This window comes from Hypanus sabinus, chromosome 5, assembly GCF_030144855.1.
Source record: "Hypanus sabinus isolate sHypSab1 chromosome 5, sHypSab1.hap1, whole genome shotgun sequence".
In the NCBI taxonomy this organism is placed as follows: domain Eukaryota; kingdom Metazoa; phylum Chordata; class Chondrichthyes; order Myliobatiformes; family Dasyatidae; genus Hypanus; species Hypanus sabinus.
The window spans coordinates 10,856,911-10,882,207 of NC_082710.1; the positions used below are offsets into that span (position 1 = coordinate 10,856,911).

The 25,297-nt window shown below is 41.4% G+C and overlaps 1 protein-coding gene across 1 annotated transcript in view; it reads left to right on the forward strand.

The window, feature by feature from the left end:
- Nucleotides 1-25,297, forward strand: part of edil3b (EGF-like repeats and discoidin I-like domains 3b) — a 302,390-nt gene that overhangs the window by 142,219 nt on the left and 134,874 nt on the right. The window contains exon 6 of the mRNA XM_059969361.1: nt 18,969-19,150. Within this exon, the coding sequence (XP_059825344.1) occupies nt 18,969-19,150 (182 nt within the window). The remainder of the gene's footprint in view (nt 1-18,968; nt 19,151-25,297) is intronic.

The following is a 25,297-nucleotide window of genomic DNA, read 5'->3' on the forward strand; positions in this document are numbered from 1 at the left end:
TGCTTCTGAACCCAAGGGTACATTCCATCAGGTCCAGGAGATTTATCTACCGTCAGTCCATTAAGCTTCCTGAGCATCTTCTCAGTTGTAATTTTCACTGCACATACTTCACTTCCCCAACACTCTTGAATGTTTGGTATACTGCAGTTGTCTTACACTATGAAGACTGATATAAATACACAGTCAGTTCCTTTGACATCTCTGATTCTCTCATTACAATATCTCCAACATCATTTTCAATTGGTCCTATATCTACCCTTAATACTCTTTTACCCTTTATATACTTAAAAAGGTTTTTAGTATTACCCCTCAACTATCAGGATCATGAACCAGAGGGGATAATTTCACTCAGCTTCGCTTGCCCCATCACTGAACTGCTCCCACAACCTATGAACTCACTTTGAAGGACTCTTTATTTTATGTTCTTGATATTTATAGATTATTTATTATTGTTATTATTATTACTACTATTATTTATTATGTTATTTGCATAGTTTGTTTATTTTCTACCTTGGTTGTTTGTCTGTCCTGCTGGTGTGATCTTTTATTGTGTTTCTTGTATTACTGTGAATGCCCACAAGAAAATGTATCTCAGGGTAATACTTTGATAATAAATTTACTTTGAAATTTGAACTTTGCAAGTGGTGATGTTCGTTTCTTCTTTAATACTTTTCTGGTGGACTCGGTGGCTTTTGTGAACAGTTCTTTCTCAGTAACTGACATGATCACACCAACAGCCACCATCTGTCTCATATCATGGAGATCAAAGTGACCAAGAGGACTCAACAAGTCATATTCTCAGTATTATTTATTGCACAGTGTGTCTTCTTTTACACATGGATGTTATTTGTCAGTCTTTGTATTTTTCATTGTCTCTACTGTATTTCTCTATTCTACTGTAAATGCCTGCAAGAAAATGAATCTCAAGGTAGTATATGTTGATGTATACATACTTTGATAATAAATATTCTTTGAACGTTGAACTTTGTATGTTCCCTGGTTCTGAATTCTGCTGTGTTCCGCACATTATCATCATTGGAACTCAGCAGCATTACAAGACCCCAAATGCACTATTTCTGTCAGTAAGGCTGGTCTTGCTTATCAACATGGATCAAAAGTGAAGATGAATTTTTTTGCACCAGATTATCACTTAGTAGCCACACTCTCTAAGCACCCACAACCATCTCTGCATTCGAGAAGAGATAAGACCCATCAGAACAGAAGGCCCGGGGATCACAGTGAGTTGGTAACTTTGCCCTGGAAGCAACAAGAGAAGTATAAAGGAACTTTAACATGCATCAGTCTTATCATTTGGTATTTATTTAATGTACATATACTACAGTTGATTTACTTATTAATTTATTTTTTTCTTTTTTGTTTTTTCTTCTTCTATATTATGTTTTGCATTGAACTGCTGCTGCTAAGTTAACAAATTTCATGACAGGTGCCAGTGATAATAAACCTGATTCTGATTCTGGTAGGGAAACAGGTTCTTCTCCTACCCTTGTCTGTCAGTAGTTTGTACATTCTCCCTGTGACCACGTTTCCTCCCACAGAGACCCTGACGGGCTTCCCCTGGGACATCCTTGGACTGTGTTTGTTGTTGATGCAAAATGATAAATTCCACCGTGTGTTCCAATTCTCCAATGACCTGTGACAAAGCAAGCCTTTAATTCTTTATCTTCAAAGGCAGCTCAAACATACACAAGCTACATCAGCCGCCTTGGGGCACTCAATTAAGTGAATGCTATCCACAGTATGTTTGCAAAGGGTTCAAAGTAAAATTATTATCAATGTCCATTAATGTCACCATATACAACCCAAAGATTTATTGTCTTGCAGACATTCCTAGTAAAACAGAGAACTACAATGAATCAATGATTAACTACACACAAAGACTGAGAAACAAGCAATGTGCAAATACAAAAGACCAACAAATAAATAAATAGACAAGCAAGCAGACAAATAATTAGTTAATACTGAGAACATGAGTTGTAGAGACTTTAAAATGAGTCCGTAGGATGTGGAATCAATTCAAAGTTGATTATCAAAGTACATATGCGTCACCATGTATAACCCTGAAATTCATTTTCTTGTGGACATACTCAATAAATCAAAAATAGAATAATCACCATTACAGAATCCGTGAAAAACCGCACCAACTTGGGCATCAACCAGTATGCAAAAGACTACAAACTGCGCAAACATACAAAGAAAAATATAAAATAATTAATAAATAAATAAATAAATAAATAGATAGATAGATAGATAGATAGATAGATAGATAGATAGATAGATAGATAGATAAATAAATAGATAAATCGATAGATGGATGAATGAATAAATAAGCAATAAATAGTGAGAAAATGAGATGAAGAGTCCTTGAAGGTGAGTCCATAGGTTGTGGGAATATTTCAGTGATGGGACAAGTGAAGTTGAGTGAAGTTATTCCCTTCGGTTCAAGAGCCTGATGGTTGAGGGGTAATAATGTTGAGATGGTTGTATGTTAGGGCAATAATAGAATTCATTAATTTTAGTTATCCACACTGCAAAGTTCAAAGTAAAATTGATTATCAGAGTACATACATGTCACTGATACAACCCTGAGACTTTTTTTCTGTGGGCATGCTTAGCAGATCTATAGAACAGTAACTATAAACTGTAAGCTGTAAACAAACTGCGCAAATGCAGATATAAATAAATAGCAATAAATAATGAGCAGCAAATACTCATATAACAGAATCCTTAAATGAGTGTAGCTATCTCCTGGTGCGAGTCCTGAAGCTGTGGTATTTTCTACCTGATGGCAGCAGTGAGAAAAGAACCTGGCCTGGTTGGTGAGGATCTTGGATGATGAAGACTGCTTTTCTATAACAACATTTCATGTAAATGTGCTCATTGGTTGGAGGCGTCACACTTGTTCAGCAGCCTGATGGTTGAAGAGTAATAACTGTTCCTGAATCTGGTGGTGTGGGACTTAATGCTCCTGAACCTCCTGCCTGTTGGTAGAAGTGTGGTAGAAGAGCTTGGCCTGAATGGTGAGGGTCCTTGTTCATGGATGCTGCTTTCCTGGTGGAATTGTTTGTGTCAGGTAATCTCCCTGTCATAGAAGATCATGCTGAAGATGCAGAAAGATTAAGCGCTGAATTGCGAGAGTGGCTCGGAGTCCTCTTCCGCACCTACTAATCTGGCGGCTCTGCAGAAAGTGTCAGAACGTCAGCTGTGTAGAAGTTTCAAATCAGTGACCATTTTGCAGCTTAACCATCTGGTGTGTTGCGCAAAACTTCTTTAAGTTTATCATTTGACAATGTTAGTACCATTAAAATATTTATTTGAATGCTTCATGAGATACTGTGGCAATAAACATACATTCATTTTAGTTAAACATAGAACATAGAATAGTACAGCACATTACAGGCCCTTCAGCCCACAATGTTGTGCCGACCCTTAAACCCTGCTTCCCATATAACCCCCCCCCCCACCTTAAATTCCTCCATATACCTGTCTAGTAGTTTCTTAAACTTCACTAGTGTATCTGCCTCCACCACTGACTCAGGCAGTGCATTCCACGCACCAACCACTCTCTGAGTGAAAAACCTTCCTCTAATATCCTCCTTGAACTTCCCTCCCCTTACCTTAAAGCCATGTCCTCTTGTACTGAGCAGTGGTGCCCTGGGGAAGAGGTGCTGGCTGTCCACTCTGTCTATTCCTCTTAATATCTTGTACACCTCTATCATGTCTCCTCTCATCCTCCTTCTCTCCAAAGAGTAAAGCCCTAGCTCCCTTAATCTCTGATCCTAGTCCATATTCTCTAAACCAGGCAGCATCCTGGTAAATCTCCCCTGTACCCTTTCCAATGCTTCCACATCCTTCCTATACTGAGGCAACCAGAACTGGACACATTACTCCAAGTGTGGCCTAACTAGAATTTTATAGAGGTGCATCATTACATCGCGTTTCTTAAACTCTATCCCTCGACTTATGAAAGCTAACACCCCATAAGCTTTCTTAACTACCCTATCTACCTGTGAGGCAACTTTCAGGGATCTGTGGACATGTACCCGCAAATTCGTCAGCTCCTCCACATTACCAAGTATCCTGCCATTTACTTTGTACTCTACCTTGGAGTTTGTCCTTCCAAAGTGTACCACCTCACACTTCTCTGGATTGAACTCCATCTGTCACTTCTCAGCCCACTTCTGCATCCTATCAATGTGTCTCTGCAATCTTCGACAATCCTCTACACTATCTACAACACCACCAATCTTTGTGTTGTCTGCAAACTTGCCAACCCACCCTTCTACCCCCACATCCAGGTCATTAATAAAAATCACAAAAAGTAGAGGTCCCAGAACAGATCCTTGTGGGACGCCACTAGTCGCAACCCTCCAATCTGAATGTACTCCCTCCACCACGACCCTCTGCCTTCTGCAGGCAAGCCAATTCTGAATCCACCTTGCCAAACTTCCCTGGATCCCATGCCTTCTGACTTTCTGAATAAGCCTACCGTGTGGAACCTTGTCAGATGCCTTACTAAAATCCATGTAGATCACATCCACTGCACTACCCTCATCTATATGCCTGGTCACCTCCTCAAAGAACTCTATCAAGCTTGTTAGGCATGATCTGCCCTTCACAAAGCCATGCTGACTGTCCCTGATCAGACCATGATTCCATGTCCATAGATCTAAATGACCATAGATCATATCTCTTTAAGTATCTTTTCCAACAGCTTTCCCACCACAGACGTATGGCTCACTGGTCTGTAATTACCCAGACTATCCCTGCTACCTTTTTTGAACAAGGGGACAACATTCACCTCCCTCCAGTACCATTCCCATGGACAACGAGGACATAAAGATCCTAGCCAGAGGATCCACCCCCCCCCACCCCACCCCTAAACTATTATTGCACATTAATCACTTTAAGCTACTTTTGATAATGCTGTTTACATTGTAAATAATGGACAATCTGATCTAGACTGACAACACCTCTTCATTAGTCAAGAAGCCACAGCAGTGTCTACGCGTTCTGAGGAGACTGAAGTGTGCAAGTCTCCCCAGCCCCATTCTAACAACTTTCTACACAAGCACCATTGACAGTGTCCTGTCCGGCCACATCATTGTGTGGTATGGAACCTGCAAGGTGTTAGACTGCAAGGCCCTACCGGGGATAGTAAACAGAGCCAAGAGGTTCACTGGGCTCCCCCAACCCCCTATTTGTGACATTTACCCAGAGCGTTGTATATGAAGGGCCCAAAGCATTGTTGAGGATCCCTACTCATCCCCCCCCCCCCCCCAATCCCACAATCTCTTTGACCCACTACCTTCAGGAAGAAGTTACAGGAGCATCGGGACTAGGACTGTCAGACTGGGTAACAGCTTCTTCCCTCAGACTGTGAGACTAATGAATACCCTGCCATCACCGAGGTGTTTACTGTTTACCCATCTGTGCATTTCACATACATTCTGTATGATAGTTTATTAACTTATTTGTGCTAATATTTTGTTTTATGTGCTGTGTATGAAACATGTATTAGGGGTGCATCGTGTTCTGGAAGAACATTGTTTCATTAAATTTGTGCAGTCGGATGACAATAAACTTGAACTGCTATTTATGCTCATTTTATTCCATGTCTGTATTTCTAACATTATTCTATATTAGTGAAATTTATTTTTTAGCTGCAAGACGTGCCAACACACTACAGCAAATTCCTAATACCTGAAAATATATATGGTGAATAAAGCTGATCCTTGATCCTAGATTCTCGAAATCACCCTGTGCCTAACAGTGAAGCTGAAAAGTTTGTACATACAGTATTTTGAAGGAAATTTTAAAGCAGCAAAGTTGTTCCAGTTTGACAATGATTCAGTGTTTGGCTAACTTCTGACGTACAAAATAGCACAATGACACATTCTACTCTATATTTCATCCCTGATGTGTCAGAGTCTTCAAACAGGATTAACGTTTGGTCTGGCTTAGCTCGAGGAAAAAGTGGGGAGGCTGTAGTTAAAGCAAACACCAGGTGAGAAGAAACAAAATGAAGCCATTCAGACGAATGAAAAACTGAGACACCACCATTACTGATGCATCACTGTCTGGTATGATGGGGGGAGGAGGGGGAGGCGGGTTCTGCTGCACCGGATCGAAGTAAGCTGCAGAGAGTCATAAAATTAATCAGCTCCATCATGGGTACTAGCCTCTGTAGTATCCAAGATATCATCAAGGGGTGGTGCCTCAGAAAAGCAGCTTCGATCATCAAGGACCCCCACCAGCCAGGACATGCCCTCTTCTCATTGCTACCATCAGGAAGGAGGTACAGAAGCCTGAAGGCACACACTCAGTGATCCAGGAACAGCTTCTTCCCCTCTGCCATCCGATTTCTGAATGGACATTGAACCCATGAACACTACCTCACTACTTTATTTTCTGCTTTTGCACTATTTATCTTAATTCAACTCTTTAATATACTTACTGTAATCTAGTTTTTAAAATATTTATCATGTATTGCATTTTACTGCTGCTGCAAAATTAGCAAATTTCATGACGTATGCTGGTGATACTTAAGGAATGCACACAAAATGCTGGAGGAACTCAGCAGGCCAGGCCGCATCTATGGAAAAGAGTAAACAGTTGATGTTTTGGGCGAAGACCCTGCATCAGGACCTTCAGCATTTTGTGTGTATTACTTTGATCTCCAACAGATGCAGATTTTCTCTTGCCAGTGTGATATTAAACCTGATTCTCATTCTGACTGTCAAGACAGATGAATAAGTATGAGATAACAATATTTTGAATAAATTGCAGAAAAGGTCAGAAATGTCTGAGTTTGAGCTGAATAATGTTTGTAGCAGGAGCCATTTCTGAACATGTTGAAGAAATATGTAATGACAGATGTAGGTATTCCAGAATCACCATGGCTATTGAAGACATGTGTTCAGTGAGTTTAGTCAAGATGTCACACCTTCTTTAGATCAAATTTGAACAGAAATGATCAAAAAACAAAGAATTGCCAGATGCTAGAGATCAGAATTAAAAATTATTTTTAATCAGAAGTAGGAAATGATGGAGACGAGGAAGAGGTGGAGAGAACAAAGAAAACTCGTGGAGACCAAGAGAGTTAATGACACAAGAGACAGTAGTGTTAGCTGAAAAATGGTGAGGAAGGCTCATGAAGGCGTGATGCATTACAGCCCCAGCATCTGCAATCAGAGTTATCAGACCTGTTGTGCGATAAGGTAGATGCTTGATCTTACAGCTTACCTCGTTATGATCCAACACTTTAGCTTTTACCTACAATGTGCTCAATCAGTAGCTGCGACACTTTACTCTGCATTGTTATATTTTTTGCCTTATTATAGCTCAATACCCTGTGCGGTGATTTGATCTGTATGAACAGTATGCAAGACAAACTTTGTACTCTATCTTGGTACATGTGACGGTAATAATCCAATCATCATCATCATTATGTGCCTTGTCGCAAGCCATGGACAATCATGGTCTTTCAGCACCATTGTTGTTGGCAAATTTTTCTACAGAAGTGGTTTGTTGTTGCCTTCTTCTCTGTAGTGTCGTTACAAGATGAGTGATCCCAGTCATTATTAATAGAGATTGTCTGCCTGCTGTAAGTGGTCACATAACCAGGACCTAAGACCATAAGACATAGGAGCAGAATTAGGCAACTTGGTCCATCAAAAATGGCTAACCATATATGGTTATATAATTGTTTTTCCCCCTCCTCAGCCCCACTCCCCATAGCCTTTGATGCCATGGCCAATCCAGCACCTATCAATCTCCGCCTTAAGTACATCCAACAACCAGGCCTCTACAGCTGCCTGTTGTAATGAATTCCACAAAATCACCACCCTCAGGGAAAAAAATTCTCTCCATTTCTGTTTTAAATGGATGCCCCTCTATCTTGAGGCTGTGCCTTCTCGCCTTGAACTTCCCCACCATGGGAAACATCCTTTCCACATCTACTCTGTCTAGGCCTTCCAACATGCAAAAGGTCTCCATGAGATCCCCCCTCATCCTTCTGATTTCCAGCAAGTACAGACCCAGAGACATCAAATGTTCCTCATCTGATAACCCTTTCATTCCTGGAATCATCCTAGTGAAGCTCCTCTGAACCCTCTCCAATGCCAGCACAACTTTTCTTGTGACATGCACCAGCAGCTCATACCACTGTTCATCAGGTGCTCCCATGACTTCATGTGATCCTTACCCTAAGCAGGTGCTACACCTTGCCGAAGGTTGACCTGCAGAGGGAAGGAGTCACTTATACCTACTAGGGTAGAGATATATCTCAATCCACCACCCGTCAATCAATACTAATACTGAGTTGGTGTAAGTAAGTTGTGACCATGCTTTGTTGGCACGTGAAACATGGCAATAAATTGCAGGCTGTGCCTCGGTGCAAACAATGTATTTCACTGTATGTTTCAATTTTTTGATGTACAGGTGACAAATAAAGTTAATCTTTATTTTGAATGATGTTCTGAGATAAGATATTTAACCATCAGTCATTGAAATGATGATGGTTACTAGCATTGGAGTATAAACTAGCTGCATAATTACTTCTGAGGAATAATTGTTTGAGTAATTCCAAACATCCAGGTGGATATTTTTGGATCAGCAGCCACTTATGTTGACTGTCCCAACTCCAGAACACCGTGGTTCAAGAATTTTGTAGGTCAGGAGAGAATGTGAAGTTGGTCCCAATTCCCGGTTCCTTGCAGAGTAACCTCCAGTTGGAGTTGGGTTGGGGACTGGCCATTCTTGTTGGTGCTGCCTCCAGTGTTCACTTGGTGGAGGTCAGGCTGGATTGCCATCACCTGTGGCTGCAATTGCATGAAAATAGAAAATGCTGCAACTTGTTTTTGCAGAAATATAGCTCCAGGACAATGCCCATGCACCACCTATCTACAGGCCATGACACTCTGGGACTTGGACTATATTATTGTTTTTTATAACTTTTTGTGGCAGCAGTGAGATGAGAGCATGTTCTGGGTGATGGGAGTACCTGGTGATGGATGCTGCTTTCCTGAGGGAATGCTTCCTGTAGACGTGCTCAATAGGGGGAGGGCTTTACCTATGATGGACCTGTGATGCCCAATAATTTTTGTAGGATTTTCCTTTCAATGGCATTGGCGTTTCCATACCTGGCTGTAATGCAGCCAGTCAATGTACACTCCTCTACACATCTATAGAAGTCTGTCAAAGATTTAGATGTATTGCAGTGTCTTTGCAAACTCCTAAGGAAGTAGAGGTATTGCTGTGCTTTCTTCATAATTGCACTTATGTGTTGGGCCAAGGACAGGTCCTCTGAAATAATAATAAGTTATTTAAAGTTGCTGACCCTCTCCACCTCCAATCCTCCGATGAGATCTGGCTCATGGACTGCTGGCTTCCTCCTCATTAAGTCGATAATCAGCTCCTTGGTCTTGCTGACATTGAGTGAGAGGTTGTTGTCGTGGCAGCACTCAGCCAAAGTTTCATTTTCTCTCCTATATGCTGAATCATCACCATCCTTGATTCAGCCTATGAATCAAATACAGATCTGATCATTACACCGTGCACTGAACGAGAGGAAGGTCAAGCGAAATTAATGCAGAATAAAGTGTATCAGCTACAGCGTCCACTGTAGGAAAAATGACGATGCAAGATCATTACGAGGTAGATTATGAGGTCACGAATCCAATTCATTGCACTTGGGAACAATTTAATAGTCTGTTAACAGTGGGGTAGAAGCTGTCCTTGACTGTGGTGGTCTGTGATTTCAGGGTTTTGTATCTTCTGCTTGATGGAAGAAGGTAGAAAAAATGATATCCAGGGTGGATGGGATCTAGGATTATGTTGACTGTTTCACTGAGGTAGTAGAGGCATAGACAGAGTCCGTGGAGAGGAGGGTGGTTTACATGAAATGCTGAGCTGTGTCCATAACTCTCTGCAGTTTCTTGCAGTCACATGCAGAGCAGTTTCCATACCAAGCCGTTATACATCCAGATAGAATGAATTCTGCAGTGCATCAATAAAAATTTGTAGGGGTTGACGGGGACTTACCAAATCTGTTTATTCTTCTGAGGACCCTCACCATCCAAGCGATACTCTCTTCTCGCTGCTGCCTTCAGGAAGAAGGTACAGGAGCCTCAGGACTCACACAACCAGGTTCAGAAGCTGTTATTATCCTTCAACCATCAGGTTTTTGAATCAAAGGAAATAACTTCACTCAGAATAACTTCTCTCGACTATACTCGCCCCATCATAGGAATAGGAATATTATAGGAAGGATGTGGAAGCTATGGAGAGGGTGCAGAGGAGATTTACCAGGATGTTGCCTGGTTTGGAGAACAAGTCATATGAAGCAAGGTTAGCAGAGCTGGGACTTTTCTCTTTGAAGGGTAGAAGAATGAGCGGGGACTTGATAGAGGTCTACAAGATTATGAGAAGCATAGATAGGGTGGATAGTCAGTACCTGTTTCCCAGGGCACCAATAGCAAACACCAGAGGGCATATGTACAAAATTAAGGGAGGGAAGTTTAGGGGAGACATCAGGGGTAAGTTTTTTACAGAGGGTTGTGAGTGCCTGGAATGACTTGCCAGGGATGGTGGTGGAGGCTAAAACATTAGGGGTATTTAAGAGCCTCTTGGACAGGCACATGGATGAAAGAAAAATGGAGGGTTATGGGGTAGTGTGGGTTTAGTACTCTTTTCTAAGGATTATATGGGTCGGCACAACATGGAGGGCTGAAGGGCCTGTATTGTGCTGTAGTGTTCTATGGTTCTATGGTTTATCACTGAAATATTCTCACAATCTATGGACTCACTTTGAAGGACTCTTCATCTCATGTTCTCAATATTTATTGCATTTTTTTTTGCAGAGTCGTTGTTTGTCTGTCCTGTAGTGTGCAGTTTTTCATTGATTCTGTTGTGTTTCTTTGTATTACTGTGAATACCCACAAGAAAATAAATCTCAAGATAGTATACAATGACATATAGTCTGTAGTTTGATGATAAGTTCGCTTTGAACTTTGAAACAAAGGTGTATATCAAAGAACCAAGCAATCTGTGAAATGTGTGTAATGTTCAGTATTTTTTATTTCGTATTTGTATTTTTAATTTATTTTTCAACTGACATGGTGAAGCGGAGCATTTATTTATTGACACCATCATATTTTCCATTCTTGTAGGACATGGTTGGTATAAAGCCATGTGTGGATCTGCATAGGACTGGCAGGGAATTTCACAGGACGTGCATTAGGCTGTCAAGTTACATTTGCTGAGACATTGCTTTCATTAACAAGAGAGGGAAATGCTGGAAAACAGAAAGAAGGTTAAAGTCACATCTATCTGGAAATGTTTAAAGTTTGAGGCTTGTTCGCCAGATATGTTTTGCATAATTTAGCCACTTAACAGTATCATGGCTGCTGTGTTGCCATAGGAACGGTGAGACCATGCACTGCTGTGAATGCCTGTAAAAGATATCTATGCAGTTGTTCCGATTTTAGAAACATAGAAACATAGAAAATCTACAGCACAATACAGGCCCTTCGACCCACAAAGTTATGCAGAACATGGCCCTACTTTAGGATTTACTAGAGCCTGGGGTACATTTCGTCCCGTACCTTAGAGATTATGTTTTAAACATTTTAATAGGCAATCTGTTTCATGCAAAGACAAAGCAAAGCTTTTGAATAAATACTTTGGGTCTTTAAATTGTTTATGGAGTACCTGAAATATTCTAAATGTGTTCAGAATGGGAGCGCAAGAGCAAATGTAAAGTAAAGCCTCCAACCTGATGACATGAACATAGCTTTCTTGAACTTGCAGTAATGCTCCCCCCTCCACCTTCACCATTCCGCTTCCCTTTTTCCCTTTCTCACCTTATCTCCTTGCCTGCCCATTACTTTCCTCTGGTGCTCTTCCCCTGCTTTTCTTTCTTCCATGGCCTTTGGTCTCTCCTATCAGACTTGCCTTCCTCCAGCCCCGAATCTCTCTCACCAATCAACTTCCCAGTCCTTTACTTCATCCCTCCCCCTCCAGGTTTCATCTATCACTTGGTAGTTCTCTCTTCCCTCCCTCCCACCTTCTAAATCTACTCCTCAGCTCTTTTTTCCTCTAACCCTGCCGAAGGGGCTCAACCCAAAATGTCGACTGTACTTTTTCCCACAGATGCTACATGGCCTGCTGAGTTCCTCCAGCATTTTGTATGTGTTGCTTGATTTTATGCGACGTCCACTTGTATTATGCAAAATAAAACAAATACGCTTAAAATATCTATCAACATGTTGATAAAATACATTTACGTCCAAATTATTTTTCAGTGAACAAGAACTTAATCCTCACGTTTCTAACAGTTGACACACAATCACTGCTTAGCAATTGAAACAGCCCACATTGAGATCCTTATACTCAATATCATTAATTCTAATTTAGTCAATTTACTAATGTAATTATCTATAACCTTGATTTGTCTATTAAAATAAATTCCTTAATTTTTCTGTTAATTATCACCATCTTAAATTAATAATCTTATTTGCTACCTTCTAAACATGATTTCTCCACTAATAACTTGCACAGCCAATGTCTCAGTATTTATTCCCCATAAATGCAGAGACTTACTGAAGCGTCTTGGACGAAAGCATTGACTGCTTATTCCTTTGTACAGATTCTGCCTGGCCTGCTGAGTTCCTCCAGCATTTTGTGTGTGTTTTGATTTATTTCCATATCTATGTAATGGGTTGGAAAGTGTAATAGATGGAGCTGCAAATGTAATTACAGAAGAAGGATCACTATTATGCCACCCTCATACTTAACTTTTTACATTATTTCAAGGATTACCCCTTAGTTAGGCACAGACAGAATCAGTATTTACTGACAAATACCCTTATTGGCTGTGTTAACAAGCATGTGAATGTACACAACCTGCCTGCACATCTACGAGGATGCACTGACCCTCCACCAAACGTCAAAGAACAGAAAAGGTGATACCTGGCAGGAAGAATCAATGCTGGCTAGGCGCTCCTTGTGATCTTGGTGAGATCTCCGCATGTCCAATGTGGGGTCCTCCGCATCGGGATTGGTCTCCGGAGAGTTGTTGCTGTCTGTGCTCTCAAAATCTTTTCTTTTTATTCCTTCCCTTATCAGATGGTATCTCTGATGTTTCAGTTTGGTTTGCTCAAGGTCATCTGACTGACCTGTGTCAGTTCTCATTGGATGTAACCCAGGGCTGCAAGCAGTGTTGTTTCATAGCCTTCTGTTTCAACTATGTGCCTGACATGACTTATTTTCTTCTATTCAACTCTGAATGGTTCAGACAAGTCAAACTGAGTCACCCAGACACTGAGCCTGATGAGATCACAGGTTCTTTCTTCATCGGTCCTGATGAAGGGTCTCAGCCCAAAACGTCAACAGTTTACTTTTTTCCATAGATGCTGCCTGGCCTTCTGAGATCCTCCAGCAATTTGTGTGTGTTGCTTGAATTTCCAGCATCCACATATATTCCTGTGTGTGCATCTTTGAGCCTGCCATTTTACACAATAAACAACTTATCTGAGAGTGGTGTCAGGATCAGTAGCAGATCATTGCCAGGATCTCCATGTGTCCATATTCAATTGCTCGGATTATTATCCCAGAGCAAGAACAAAATGGCAAATGCAAGGACAGTCTCACAAGAAGGCTGCCTCCATTCAAGGTCACTGATTACCGTTCTTTCTGGCCAACACCATGTACAAATATTTTACCTTCTTCTTACAAACGTTTCTCTCCCTTCCAGACTAGAATCAGGAGTGCGTTGTAACAGTCTTTACCCCACAGGAGATGAGAGCAAGACTGGGGAGCAGAGGTTTAGGATGAGATGAGAAATATTTAAAAGGCACCTGAGGAACAACTTATTGAAGTTCAACTTCAAGCTTGTTGTCACTCAACTGTACTTTATGTATTCAGCTAAACGAAACAATGTTCCTCCAGGCCAAGGAGCACAGTACAGTACATATAACTCACACACATAACACAAAGTAATTATCACAAATAAATTAAAAAATACTAAGGTACATATACGATACAAGTTAAAAGTAAACAGTATAATGCTACTGGTGCTTCATACATCGTGAGACCTGGCTAGTCTTGCGGCCTGGGGAAAGAAGCTGTTTTCCATCCTGACAATTTTTGTCAATGCTACAGTACCTCCTGCCTTACGGCAGGGGGTCAAAGAGATTGCTGGACAGACAGGAGGGACCAGTGATATTAAGGGCCTTACCCAGAGGCGGATGAGTATATGGAACAAGTGAATGAGGCAGATACAATGCTATCAATTAAGAAGCATTTGGATAATTTCATTGAGGGACATGGCTTAGAGGGATTTGGGCCAAACACAGGAAATGGGAGGGGAATGCACATTCTTTTCCAATTAGTGCCAGTTATTAGATCAAGGTTCAAATCCCACTGCAGTCTGTAAGGAGCTTATCTGTTCACCCCGTGACTGCGTGGGGATTTCCTCCCACATTTCAAAGAGAGGTAAGGTGAGGGTTTGTAAATTGTGGGCATGCTATGCTGACAAGACTTACAAGATGCCCAGCGCAATCCTTGCTGATATGAGTTGATGCAAATGATGCATTTCACTGTAGGTTTTAGTATAATTGTGACAAATAAAGCTAATATTTAATTAGGAGCAGCTAGGTGGGCAGAAAGGTTGGCATGGACTAGATGGACTGAAGGGCCTGCATCTGAATGCTATGTAATATTCACTACTTCTGTGCAGGTTTCCCAGAGTTTAGCTGAGCTGGTTATGACTAGAAGACATCCTTCTCACTCCTTGTGAGAAGACAGAGAGGAGGGAGAGAGAGAGAGAGGAGGGAGGGAGGGATGTGATCTTCTTTGAAATGTGGGAAGAAACTCACACAGTCATGGGGAGAATGTACAAATTCCTGAGAGACAACGGTAAGCATTGAACTGGGACCACTGTCACTGGGAGAGGGTTACACTACCATGTGACCATTTAGAAATATCGTTCTCCTACTCATTCCTCAGCCATAAGATGCCATTGGGTTTGGACCTAATGCCTTCAAAGCTAGAAAAAGAAACTGGGAGGTAATAGGTAGAAGAGGTAAAGGGGCAAAGAAGAAGAAATCTGATGAGAGAGGGCAATGGAACTAATCCACCCAGTTAGGAAATTCCACCAGTATGATGCTCACAAAAAACTTAAATCCTTTGTATAATAAAACAGGTATTAGGTGAAAATCACAGGGTAGGTTAAATTGAAACAGGATTATTGTGTTTCCATTATGGATTACGAATGAGTATGAAAGAGTAGATCTGCTTAAAACAGTTATTACTCCTCAATCATCAGGCTCTCGAACTAGAGAGGATAACTTCACTCAACTTCACTCATTCCATCACTGAATGGTTCCTACTAAACTTTCAATGACTCTTCATCTCATGTTCTCGATATTTACTGTTTATTTATTTATTATTATGAATGTTGCTTCTTTTTTTACTTTTCCGTTTTCTGTTTGCAGTTTGTTTTTGTTCCTACATTGGTGTTTTTTTTGTCATTGGTTATGTGTGGTCCTTCTTTGATCCTTGTATTTATCATGAATGTCCACAAAAAAAAATCTCAGGGCTGTATATGGTGACATCTATATGTTTTGGTAATAAATTTATTTTGAACTTTAAAACTCTGACTGAGCACAAGACCCACAAGGAAATGTTGCAGCTCTATAAACCCTGGTTTCGGTCACACAGAGTATTCAGTTCTGGTCACCTCATTATAGGAAGGATGTGGAAGCTTTAGAGAGGGTCTAGAGGAGATTTACCAGGATGCTGCCTGGATTAGAGAGAGAGTCTTATGAGGATAGTCAAGTCAAGTCAAGTCACTTTTATTGTCATTTTGACCATAACTGCTGGTACAGTGCATAGTAAAAACGAGACAACGTTTTTCAGGACCATGGTGTTACATGACACAGTACAAAAACTAGACTGAACTACACAAAAAAAAACAACACAGAGAAAGCTACACTAGACTACAGACCTACACAGGACTACATAAAGTGCACAAAAACAGTGCAGGCATTACAATAAATAATAAACTGGACAGTAGGGCAAGGTGTCAGTCCAGGCTCTGGGTATTGAGGAGTCTGATAGCTTGGGGGAAGAAACTGTTACATAGTCTGGTCGTGAGAGCCCAAATGCTTCGGAGCCTTTTCCCAGACGGCAGGAGGGAGAAGAGATTGTATGAGGGGGGCATGGGGTCCTTCATAATACTGTTTCCTTTGCGGATGCAGCTTGTAGTGTAAACGTCCGTGATGTCGGGAAGAGAGACCCCGATGATCTTGTCAGCTGACCTCACTGTCCATTGCAGGGTCTTGCAATCCGTGATGGTGCAATTTCCAAACCAGGCAGTGATGCAGCTGCTCAGGATGCTCTCAATACAACCCCTGTAGAATGTGATGAGGATGGGAGGTGGGAAATGTACTTTCCTCAGCCTTCCCAGAAAGTAGAGACACTGCTGGGCTTTCTTTGCTATGGAGCTGGTGTTAAGGGACCAGGTGAGATTCTCCTCCATGTGAACACCAAGAAATTTGGTGCTCTTAACGATCTCTACCAAGGAGCCGTCGATGTTCAGCGGGGAGTGGTCACTCCGTGCCCTCCCCAAGTCAACAATTATTTCTTTTGTTTTCTTCACATTAAGAGACAGGTTGTTGAGTGAGCTAGGACTTTTCTCTTTGGTGTGAAAAAGGAATAAAGGTGACTTGTACACTATGGTAAGAGGCATAGATTGAGAGGGCAGCCAATTCCTTTCCCCTGGGTGGAAATGGATAATATGAGGGGGCATAATTTTAAGATGATTGGCAGAAAGTACGAGAGGGATGTCAGAGGTAGTTTTTTTATACACTGGGTATGTGGAATGTGCTGGCTAGGGTGGTGGTAGAGACAGATACGTTAAGGACATTTAAGAGACTCCTAGATAGGCATGTGGAAGACAGCAAAATGAAGGGCTGTGTGGGAGATAAGGGTTAGATTGATCTTGGAGTAGGTTATAAGGGTGGCATAACATTATGGGCCAAAGGGCCTGAACTGTAGTGTAGTATTTTAGGTTCAATGACTTTACAAATATGAAATGAACTTCAATAATGAAAATCTGACATGCAAAAAAGGTTGAGTAGAGAAGGAACTAAAAATTATCAAAATCTGAAAGCAAATAGATTCTGAATAATGAACCAGAACAAATATATTATCTTGAGGCAGATAAACATTACTAGATCATGACACAAGCAGTATAGCTTTATAGTCAGAATGTATGAAAGGACAACAAATATAGAGGCTGTTTCAAATTGCAAAGCATCAGTGAACAGATTAAGTGAAATGAATCGACACAGAGTAATATGTATCTTAAAATCAACTATCAAACACTGAACATTAATTGGGAAGCCTCCCAAAGATGCCACTGAGTACGAACAGAAACTTGACTCACTTTCAATTCATGTTCTCAGCATTAGTGATTTTCTTTTTTTTCATTTGCACCATTTTGGCTTCTTTTGCACATTGGTTGTTTATCTGTCTTGGTTTATGTATATTGTAGGTTTTCATAAATCCTATCGTACCACTTTATTTTCCTGTAAGTGCCTACAAGAAAGTGAATCTCAAGGTGAGATATGGTAAATTATACAAACTTTGATGAAAAATTTACTTTGACTTGCACTCAATTTTAAGGACTGGAATATTACAGAAAACTAATGCTGTATCTCAAACTTGATGATTCGGTTGCATTAACTATAGTTTACATTCAAGTTCAAGTTTATTGTCTTCTGACTGTATACCCAAACACACACAGACGTATATACAACCAAATCAGACAATGTTCCTCCGGACCACAGTGCACCAACAAAACATATCACACAGCACATAAAACTAAATATTACCACAAATAGTTAGTAAGATACAATTCAAAGTGCATGTAATGCGCAGCACAGTTAAACAGCAAACAGTACAGTTAACGGCTCTCTGTCCCAGTGACGAGGTGTCATGGTATTCATCAATAACACAGTCTGAGGGAGAAAGCTGTTACCCATTCCGGCAGTGCTAGTCCTGATGCTCCTGTACCTCCTTCTTGATGGCAATTGGTCCAAGAGATTGTGGGATGAGGGGGTACGAATCCTCAGCAGTGCTTCGGGCCCTTCACACGCAACACTCCTGGTAAATGCCACAAATGAGGAGGGAGGGAGAGCACAGTGATCCTCTTGGTGGTTTTTACTATCCTCTGTGGGGTCTTGCATCTTCCGTACCACACAACGATGCAGCCCAACAGAACACACTGGATAATGCGCCTGTAGAAAGTTATTGGAATGGGGGCGTGGAGCCCTGTGTGCCTCAATCTCCTCAGAATGTTAACGGGGTTTCATTTCAGAGATAGGGAACACTCTTCTCCCATTACATAGAATGTATTTGATACTACAGAATATTGATTGGTTTCTGGGCAGTTACTTCTTGTCTAAGTGTGGTGCAGTTACAGATTGTCCTGGTTGACCACATGAAATGATAGATTAGGACAACGTTAAACAGAAGAGATTCTGGAGATGCTGGAAATACAGAGAAACACACACAAAATGCTGCAAAACTCAGCAGGTCACGCAGCATCTATGGAGGGGAAAGAACAGTCAATATTTCAAGCCGAGACTTTCCCTTCATCAGGACTGGAAAGCAAGGGGGCAGAAACTGGAATAAGAAGGTAGTGGAGAGGGAGAAATACACGTTGGCAGATGATATCTGAGACCAAGTGAGGGGTGTGGGGGATGGGAGGTGCTGTTAGAAGCTGCAAGGTGGTAAGTGGAAAAGGTAAGAGGCTCAGTGAAGAAGTAAGACAGGTGGAAAATATCAATGAGTTCATACTTAGAAAAAAGTTTATTGATGAACTCAGTGTTGTATATGCCTATTTCTAACGAGAGATTTCCCTACTTTTATTTCCCCCACAGAGTGCTCAGGTCCACTGGGGATGGAGGGAGGGATAATATCGAATCAGCAGATTTCAGCATCCTCGACACATCGTGCCCTGTTTGGTTTACAGAAGTGGTACCCATACTATGCCAGACTGAATAAAAAGGGACTTGTAAATGCCTGGACAGCGGCAGAAAATGACAGATGGCCATGGATTCAGGTAACAGATGGGTTTACAAAGAAACAGAGACAAAAACAGAATTCACGATTTTTTTCCTGATAGCTGATGATGGCAAAATGTGAAACAGAAATAATAATATGTATAATGTATTTTTAAGGGAGTATAAAATTAGAAGCTAGTCGTTGAACTTATAAATTGATATATGCAAATCTGTGTCCTTTTTGTTTTGTAAAGTTTGGGAGATGGAAACAGCTGGAAATACTCAGGAGGTGAAATCATTTCTGAGATGTATTGGGAAGAGTCCCACTACTCTCTACACAAGAGAGTATGCAAATACTGGAAATCCAGAGCAACACACTCAAAATGCTGGAGTAACTCAACAGGTCAGGCAGTTCCTGAGGAAGGGTCTTGTCCCATAGATGGTACCTGACATACTGAGTTCCTCCAAAATTTTGTGTGTGTAACTTAAATACCGTCTAGCAGCTTCTTACATTTTTGTGCATTCAATTGCTGTACCAGATCATGATGCAACCAGCCAGAGAAATAGAGTTGTAAATTCAGGCTGAAGGCCTATCCTCAAATCACTTACCCTTTTTACCACCTACACAGAATGAATCCATTGTATAATATTCAAGTAAAGATCAAGACAAGTCAAGTCAAATTCATTGTCAGGTCCACAAGTACATGCATGCCCAGGTCTCATGCCCATGCTTGAGTCCATTATTAAGGACGAAATAGTGGCACATCTTGATGGCAGTAATAGGATTAGGCCGAGCCAGCATGGATTTACCAAGGGCAAATCATGCTTGACTAATCTGTTGGAGTTTTTTGAGGGTGTAACAAGGATGTTAGACGAGGGTAAGCCAGTGGATGTTGTGTACCTAGATTTTCAGAAGGCATTCGATAAGGTGCCACATAGGAGATTGGTGAGTAAAATCAGAGCTCATGGCATTGGGGGCAGGGTTTCAACATGGATAGAAAACTGGTTGGCAGATAGAAAGCAAAGGGTAGCAGTGAATGGGTGTTTCTCGGACTGGCTGGAGGTGACTAGTGGGGTACCACAGGGCTCTGTATTGGGACCACAGCTCTTTACGATTTATGTCAACGATTTAGATGAGGGCATTGAAAACTATATCAGCAAGTTTGCTGACGATACTAAACTGGGTGGCAGTGTGACATGCGAAGAGGACGTTAGGAGAATACAGGGAGACTTGGATAGGCTGGGTGAGTGGGCAGATACTTGGCAGATGTCATTCAATGTGAATAAATGTGAAGTTATCCACTTTGGAAGCAGGAACAAGAGGGCAGAGTATTGTCTGAACGGTGTAGAGTTAGGTAAGGGAGAAATGCAAAGAGACCTAGGAGTCCTAGTTCATCAGTCAATGAAGGTGAATGAGCAAGTGCAACAGGCAGTGAAGAGGGCAAATGGAATGTTGGCCTTTATTACAAGGGGAATTGAGTACAAGAGCAAGGATGTCCTTTTGCATTTGTACAGGGCCCTGGTGAGACCACACCTGAAATATTGTGTACAGTTTTGGTCTCCAGGTTTAAGGAAGGACATTCTGGCAATTGAGGAAGTGCAGCGTAGATTCACTAGGTTGATTCCTGGGATGGCAGGGCTGTCTTACGCAGAGAGATTGGAGAGATTGGGCTTGTACACACTGGAATTGAGGAGATTGAGAGGGGATCTGATTGAAACGTTTAACATAATTAAAGGATTTGATAGGATTGAGGCAGGAAATATGTTCCAGATGTTGGGAGAGTCCAGTACCAGAGGGCATGGATTGAGAATAAGAGGTCAGTTATTTAAAACAGAGTTGAGGAAGAACTTCTTCTCCCAGAGGGTTGTGGAGGTGTGGAATGCACTGCCTCGGAAGACAGTGGAGGCCAATTCTCTGGATGCTTTCAAGAAGGAGCTGGATAGATATCTGATGGATAGGGGAATCAAGGGATATGGGGACAAGGGAGGGACTGGGTATTGATAGTGAATGATCAGCCATGATCTCAGAATGGCGGTGCAGACTCAAGGGGCCGAATGGTCTACTTCTGCACCTATTGTCTATTGTCTATTGAAATGGAAAACTTACTTGTCGCAACACTGCAGGCATGCAGCATCAGAGATGCAACATTCACAGAACTAATTATCAGTATACCAAGAAAAAACACAATTAGAACAAAAAGGTGTCCATTATAATGCAAACTGATCAACATGGTCTTACCTGTTCTCACCAGCCTGTCTCCTCCCACTATTTTAAGTTAATCTGCCATTTCTTTGTCCCCCATTACTATCTTTCCAGCATTATTTTCCAGTGGTCCAATATAAACTCTCACCTCCCTTTTTATATAACTGAGAAAACTTTCAGTATACTGCTTTACATGGTCAGCTAGTTTGCCCTCATATTTTATCATTTACCATCTTGTAGCTTTTTAGTTGCTTTTTTCCTTGTCCTTTATGCTGTCCTTAACTTCCCTTGTCAGCCACGATTGCCTAACCCTGTCATTTGAGAACTACTTCTTCTCTGGGGCAGTTCATCATGAGCCTTGTGAACTTTTCTCAGAAACTTCAGCCATCTCTGCTCTGCCATCATCCCCACCAGTATCCTCCTCCAATCCAATTGGGCAAGCTCCTCTCTCATGCCTCTGTAATTCCCTTTATTCCATTGTGATACTGAAACATGTGACTTACGCTTTTTTTTCTCAAACAGCAGTACGAATTAAATCATATTCTGATCCCTGTCTCCTAAGGGTTACTTTACGTTAAGCTGACTAATAAAATCTGGGTTATTACACAACACCCAATCTAAAATAGCCTTTCCCAAGTAGGCTCAAGCACAAGCTGCTCTAAAAAGCCATCTTATAAGCACTCAACAAATTCCCTCTCTTGCAATCCAACACCAATGTGATTTTCCCAATCTCCTTGCATATTGAATTCTCCAAATACCATTGTGCCATTACCCTTATTACATGCTCTTTCCAACTCCCTTTGCAATCTCAACCCCACATCTTGGCTACTTTTTGGAGGCCTATATATGATTCCCATAATTTTTTTTACCCTTGCACCCACAAAGATTCAACATTCTCTGACCCTATGTCACTTCTTTCTAAAGATGTAATTCCATCTCTTAACGACAGAGCCACACAACTGCCTATGCCTTCCTGCCTGTCCTTTCAATACTGTGTATCCTTTAATGTTAAGCTCCCAACTATTGTCTTCTTTCAGCCACAAAGCAGTGATGCCCACATCATACTGACCAATCTCTAATTGTGCCACAAGTTCATCCACCTTATTCCGAATGCTATGTGCATTTAAGTACAGCACCTTCAGTCCTTCATTCATCGCCCTTATGAATTTTCCCTCTGTGGTACAACTTAACTCTTTGCTCTGCCTGCAGTTGTACCCGATCACTGGCTTATCCTTCCTTACGTTTATATTACATATTACAACATCTACTTGTAAACTTGCTGGCTCATCTTCAGATCTGTCATAATGGGTCCCAACCCCCTACCATATTAGATTAAACCACTCCTAACAACTCTAGTAAACCTGCCCGCAATGATATTGGTCCTCTTCGGATTCAAGTGCAACGCATCCCTTTTGTACATGTCACACTTGCCCCAGAAGAGCTCCCAATGATCCAGAAATCTGAATATTCTCCTTCCTGTCTCCCCACCTTTTTTTTCTGGTGTCTTTCACCTTCCTTTTCCGTCCTGAAGCAGGATCTTGACCCAAAACATTGACTGTTTATTAATTTCCATAGATGCTGCCTGACCTGCTGAGTTCCTGCAGCATGTTGTGTGTGTTGCTCCGGATTTTTAGCATCAGCAGAGTGTCTGCTGTTTATAACATTGTCTTAGCGGTGTGAAGTTACTATAACTCGAGAAAGTTCTTGGACAACTGGAAGTTCTGAAGGTTCATAAGTCACCTGGACCAGACGGTGTACACCCCATAGGCTGGAGGCTTTAGTAATGATATGAAAGAATCACTAGATTCTGGATTGGGGTCAGGAAGACTGGAAAATTGGATGTCACTCCACTCTTCAAGAAAGAAGAGAAAGAAAAATTATTTGAAAGCTCAATAAAAAAAAATTTAAGAGAGAAGAAGGAAGAGAAAGGAATCTATAGGCCAGGATGAAATGGCAGAGCAGAATCAATGAGCCAAATGGCTTATTTCTGCTCCTATATCTTATGGTCTTATACTGAATAATGATTAGAGTTGTGCAGGTTGGTTCAAGAACTGAATGGTAAATTTCCTCTTTGTTTCATATGCATTGAGATGCAGTAAGAAAACCGAATGCATGTCATTCATTTGATTACTATGTGTATTGAGGTAGTATAAGGTAAAACAATGAACAGAGTGTGAACATAGAGCGTGGAACAGTACAGCAAAGGAACAGGCCCTTCGGCCCACAATGTTACCCAATAAATAATACTCAAATAGCCAACTAAACTAATCCCTTCTGCCTACAAAATGTCCGTAACCTTCCACTTCCCTCACGTTCATGTGCCTACCTAAACATCACTAATGTACCAGCCTCTGCCAGCACCCCAGACATCTCGTTTCAGGCACCCAACACTCTCTGTGTAAAATAAACCCATTCTTCACATCGTTTTTGAACTTATCCCCTCTCACCTTAATTGCATGCCCTCTGGCATTAGACATTTCAACCCTGGGAAACAGATCCTGTACTCTCTACCTGTGCCTCTCATAATCTTATAAATTTCTATCAGATCTCCCTTCAGCCTCTGCTGCACCAGCGAAAAATCCAAATTTTGCAACCTCTCATTGTTGCACATTTCCTCTCACCTGACAGGGAATATGTTTTATTTAATTGCAGAACCTGTAGTTTTGGTTGTAATTTCCCCCATTTTCCTTTAGCTTTGCTGACAATCCTCAGGAGTAAATGCACTGAATATCTTGTTATTATGCACAACTTGTCCTTCTCTGAATGAGAATCTCAATGAGGTCATGTTTAATTGTTCACCTTATGCCCAGTCCTCCTCACCTTGTGGCCAGCCCTCGAGGCTGCTCTGAATGCTGTCTCATTGAAAGAACTCCAGTGGGTTTCTCCACTTTCCAGAGAACGCCATGCCCTGTTAAGGGCTAGTGTCACATCAGCTGTATGAGGATGAGTGAGAATTCAAATCTTTGCCTTTTCCACTTTTTGCTTCTGTGCAACACAGATACCCCAAGCAACAACAGGAAATTCAGAAGATGTGATATTTTCTTTATGCTGATGAATTATCTTCGAAACAATTATCCTCGTACTTTCAGCAGAGGTTGGTAGGTTCTCGGCTCTCTCAATAGCACACCTGCAGAAGTTCACTCTAGTGTTTGAACCTTCTTAACCTCCTAGGAAAATAGAAACACTGACAGTTTCTATTTCTATTCTATAGCCCTAGTAGAGCTAGGGCTTTACTCTTTAGAGAAAAGGAGGATGAGAGGAGACATGATAGAGGTACACAAGATATTGAGAGGAATAGACAGAGTGGACAGCCAGCGCCCCTTCCCCAGGGCACCACTGCTCAGTACAAGAGAACATAGATTTAAGGTAAAGGGTGGGAAGTTCAAGGGGAATATTAGAGGAAGGTTTTTCACTCAGAGTGGTTGGTGCGTGGAATGCACTGCCTGAGTCAGTGGTGGAGGCAGAAACACTAGTGGAATTTAAGAGACTACTAGACAAGTATATGGAGGAATTTAAGGTGGGTGGATATATGGGAGGCAGGGTTTAAGGATCGACACTGTGGCCCAAAGGACCTGTACTGTGCTGTACTATTATATGTTCTCTGTTCACATTCCTTAAGGCTGCTTCAATGTGCTGGGTTCTTCACCAGTCGGACAGTCCAGAGGTTATCTTAGTTTTTTTATTTAGTAGTACAGTGTGGAATAGGTCCTTCCAGTGTTCACAGATCTGACTGACCCCTGTATGTCTCTGCGTCTTCTGCTCTAAGGAATGAAGTCCTAGCCTATCCAACCTCCCCCATCATTCAGGTCCAGGCAGCATCCTTGTAAATCATTTCTGCACTGCAGTCTAATAATGTCTTTCCCAGAGCAGGGCAACCAAACTGGAACACAATACTCCAAGAATGTCCACACCACGTTCAGTACAACTGCACGGAAATGTATCTCTACCATGGCCTTCCTATTTCTTCATTGATATGTTCATCAGGACACCAATTACGTGCTGT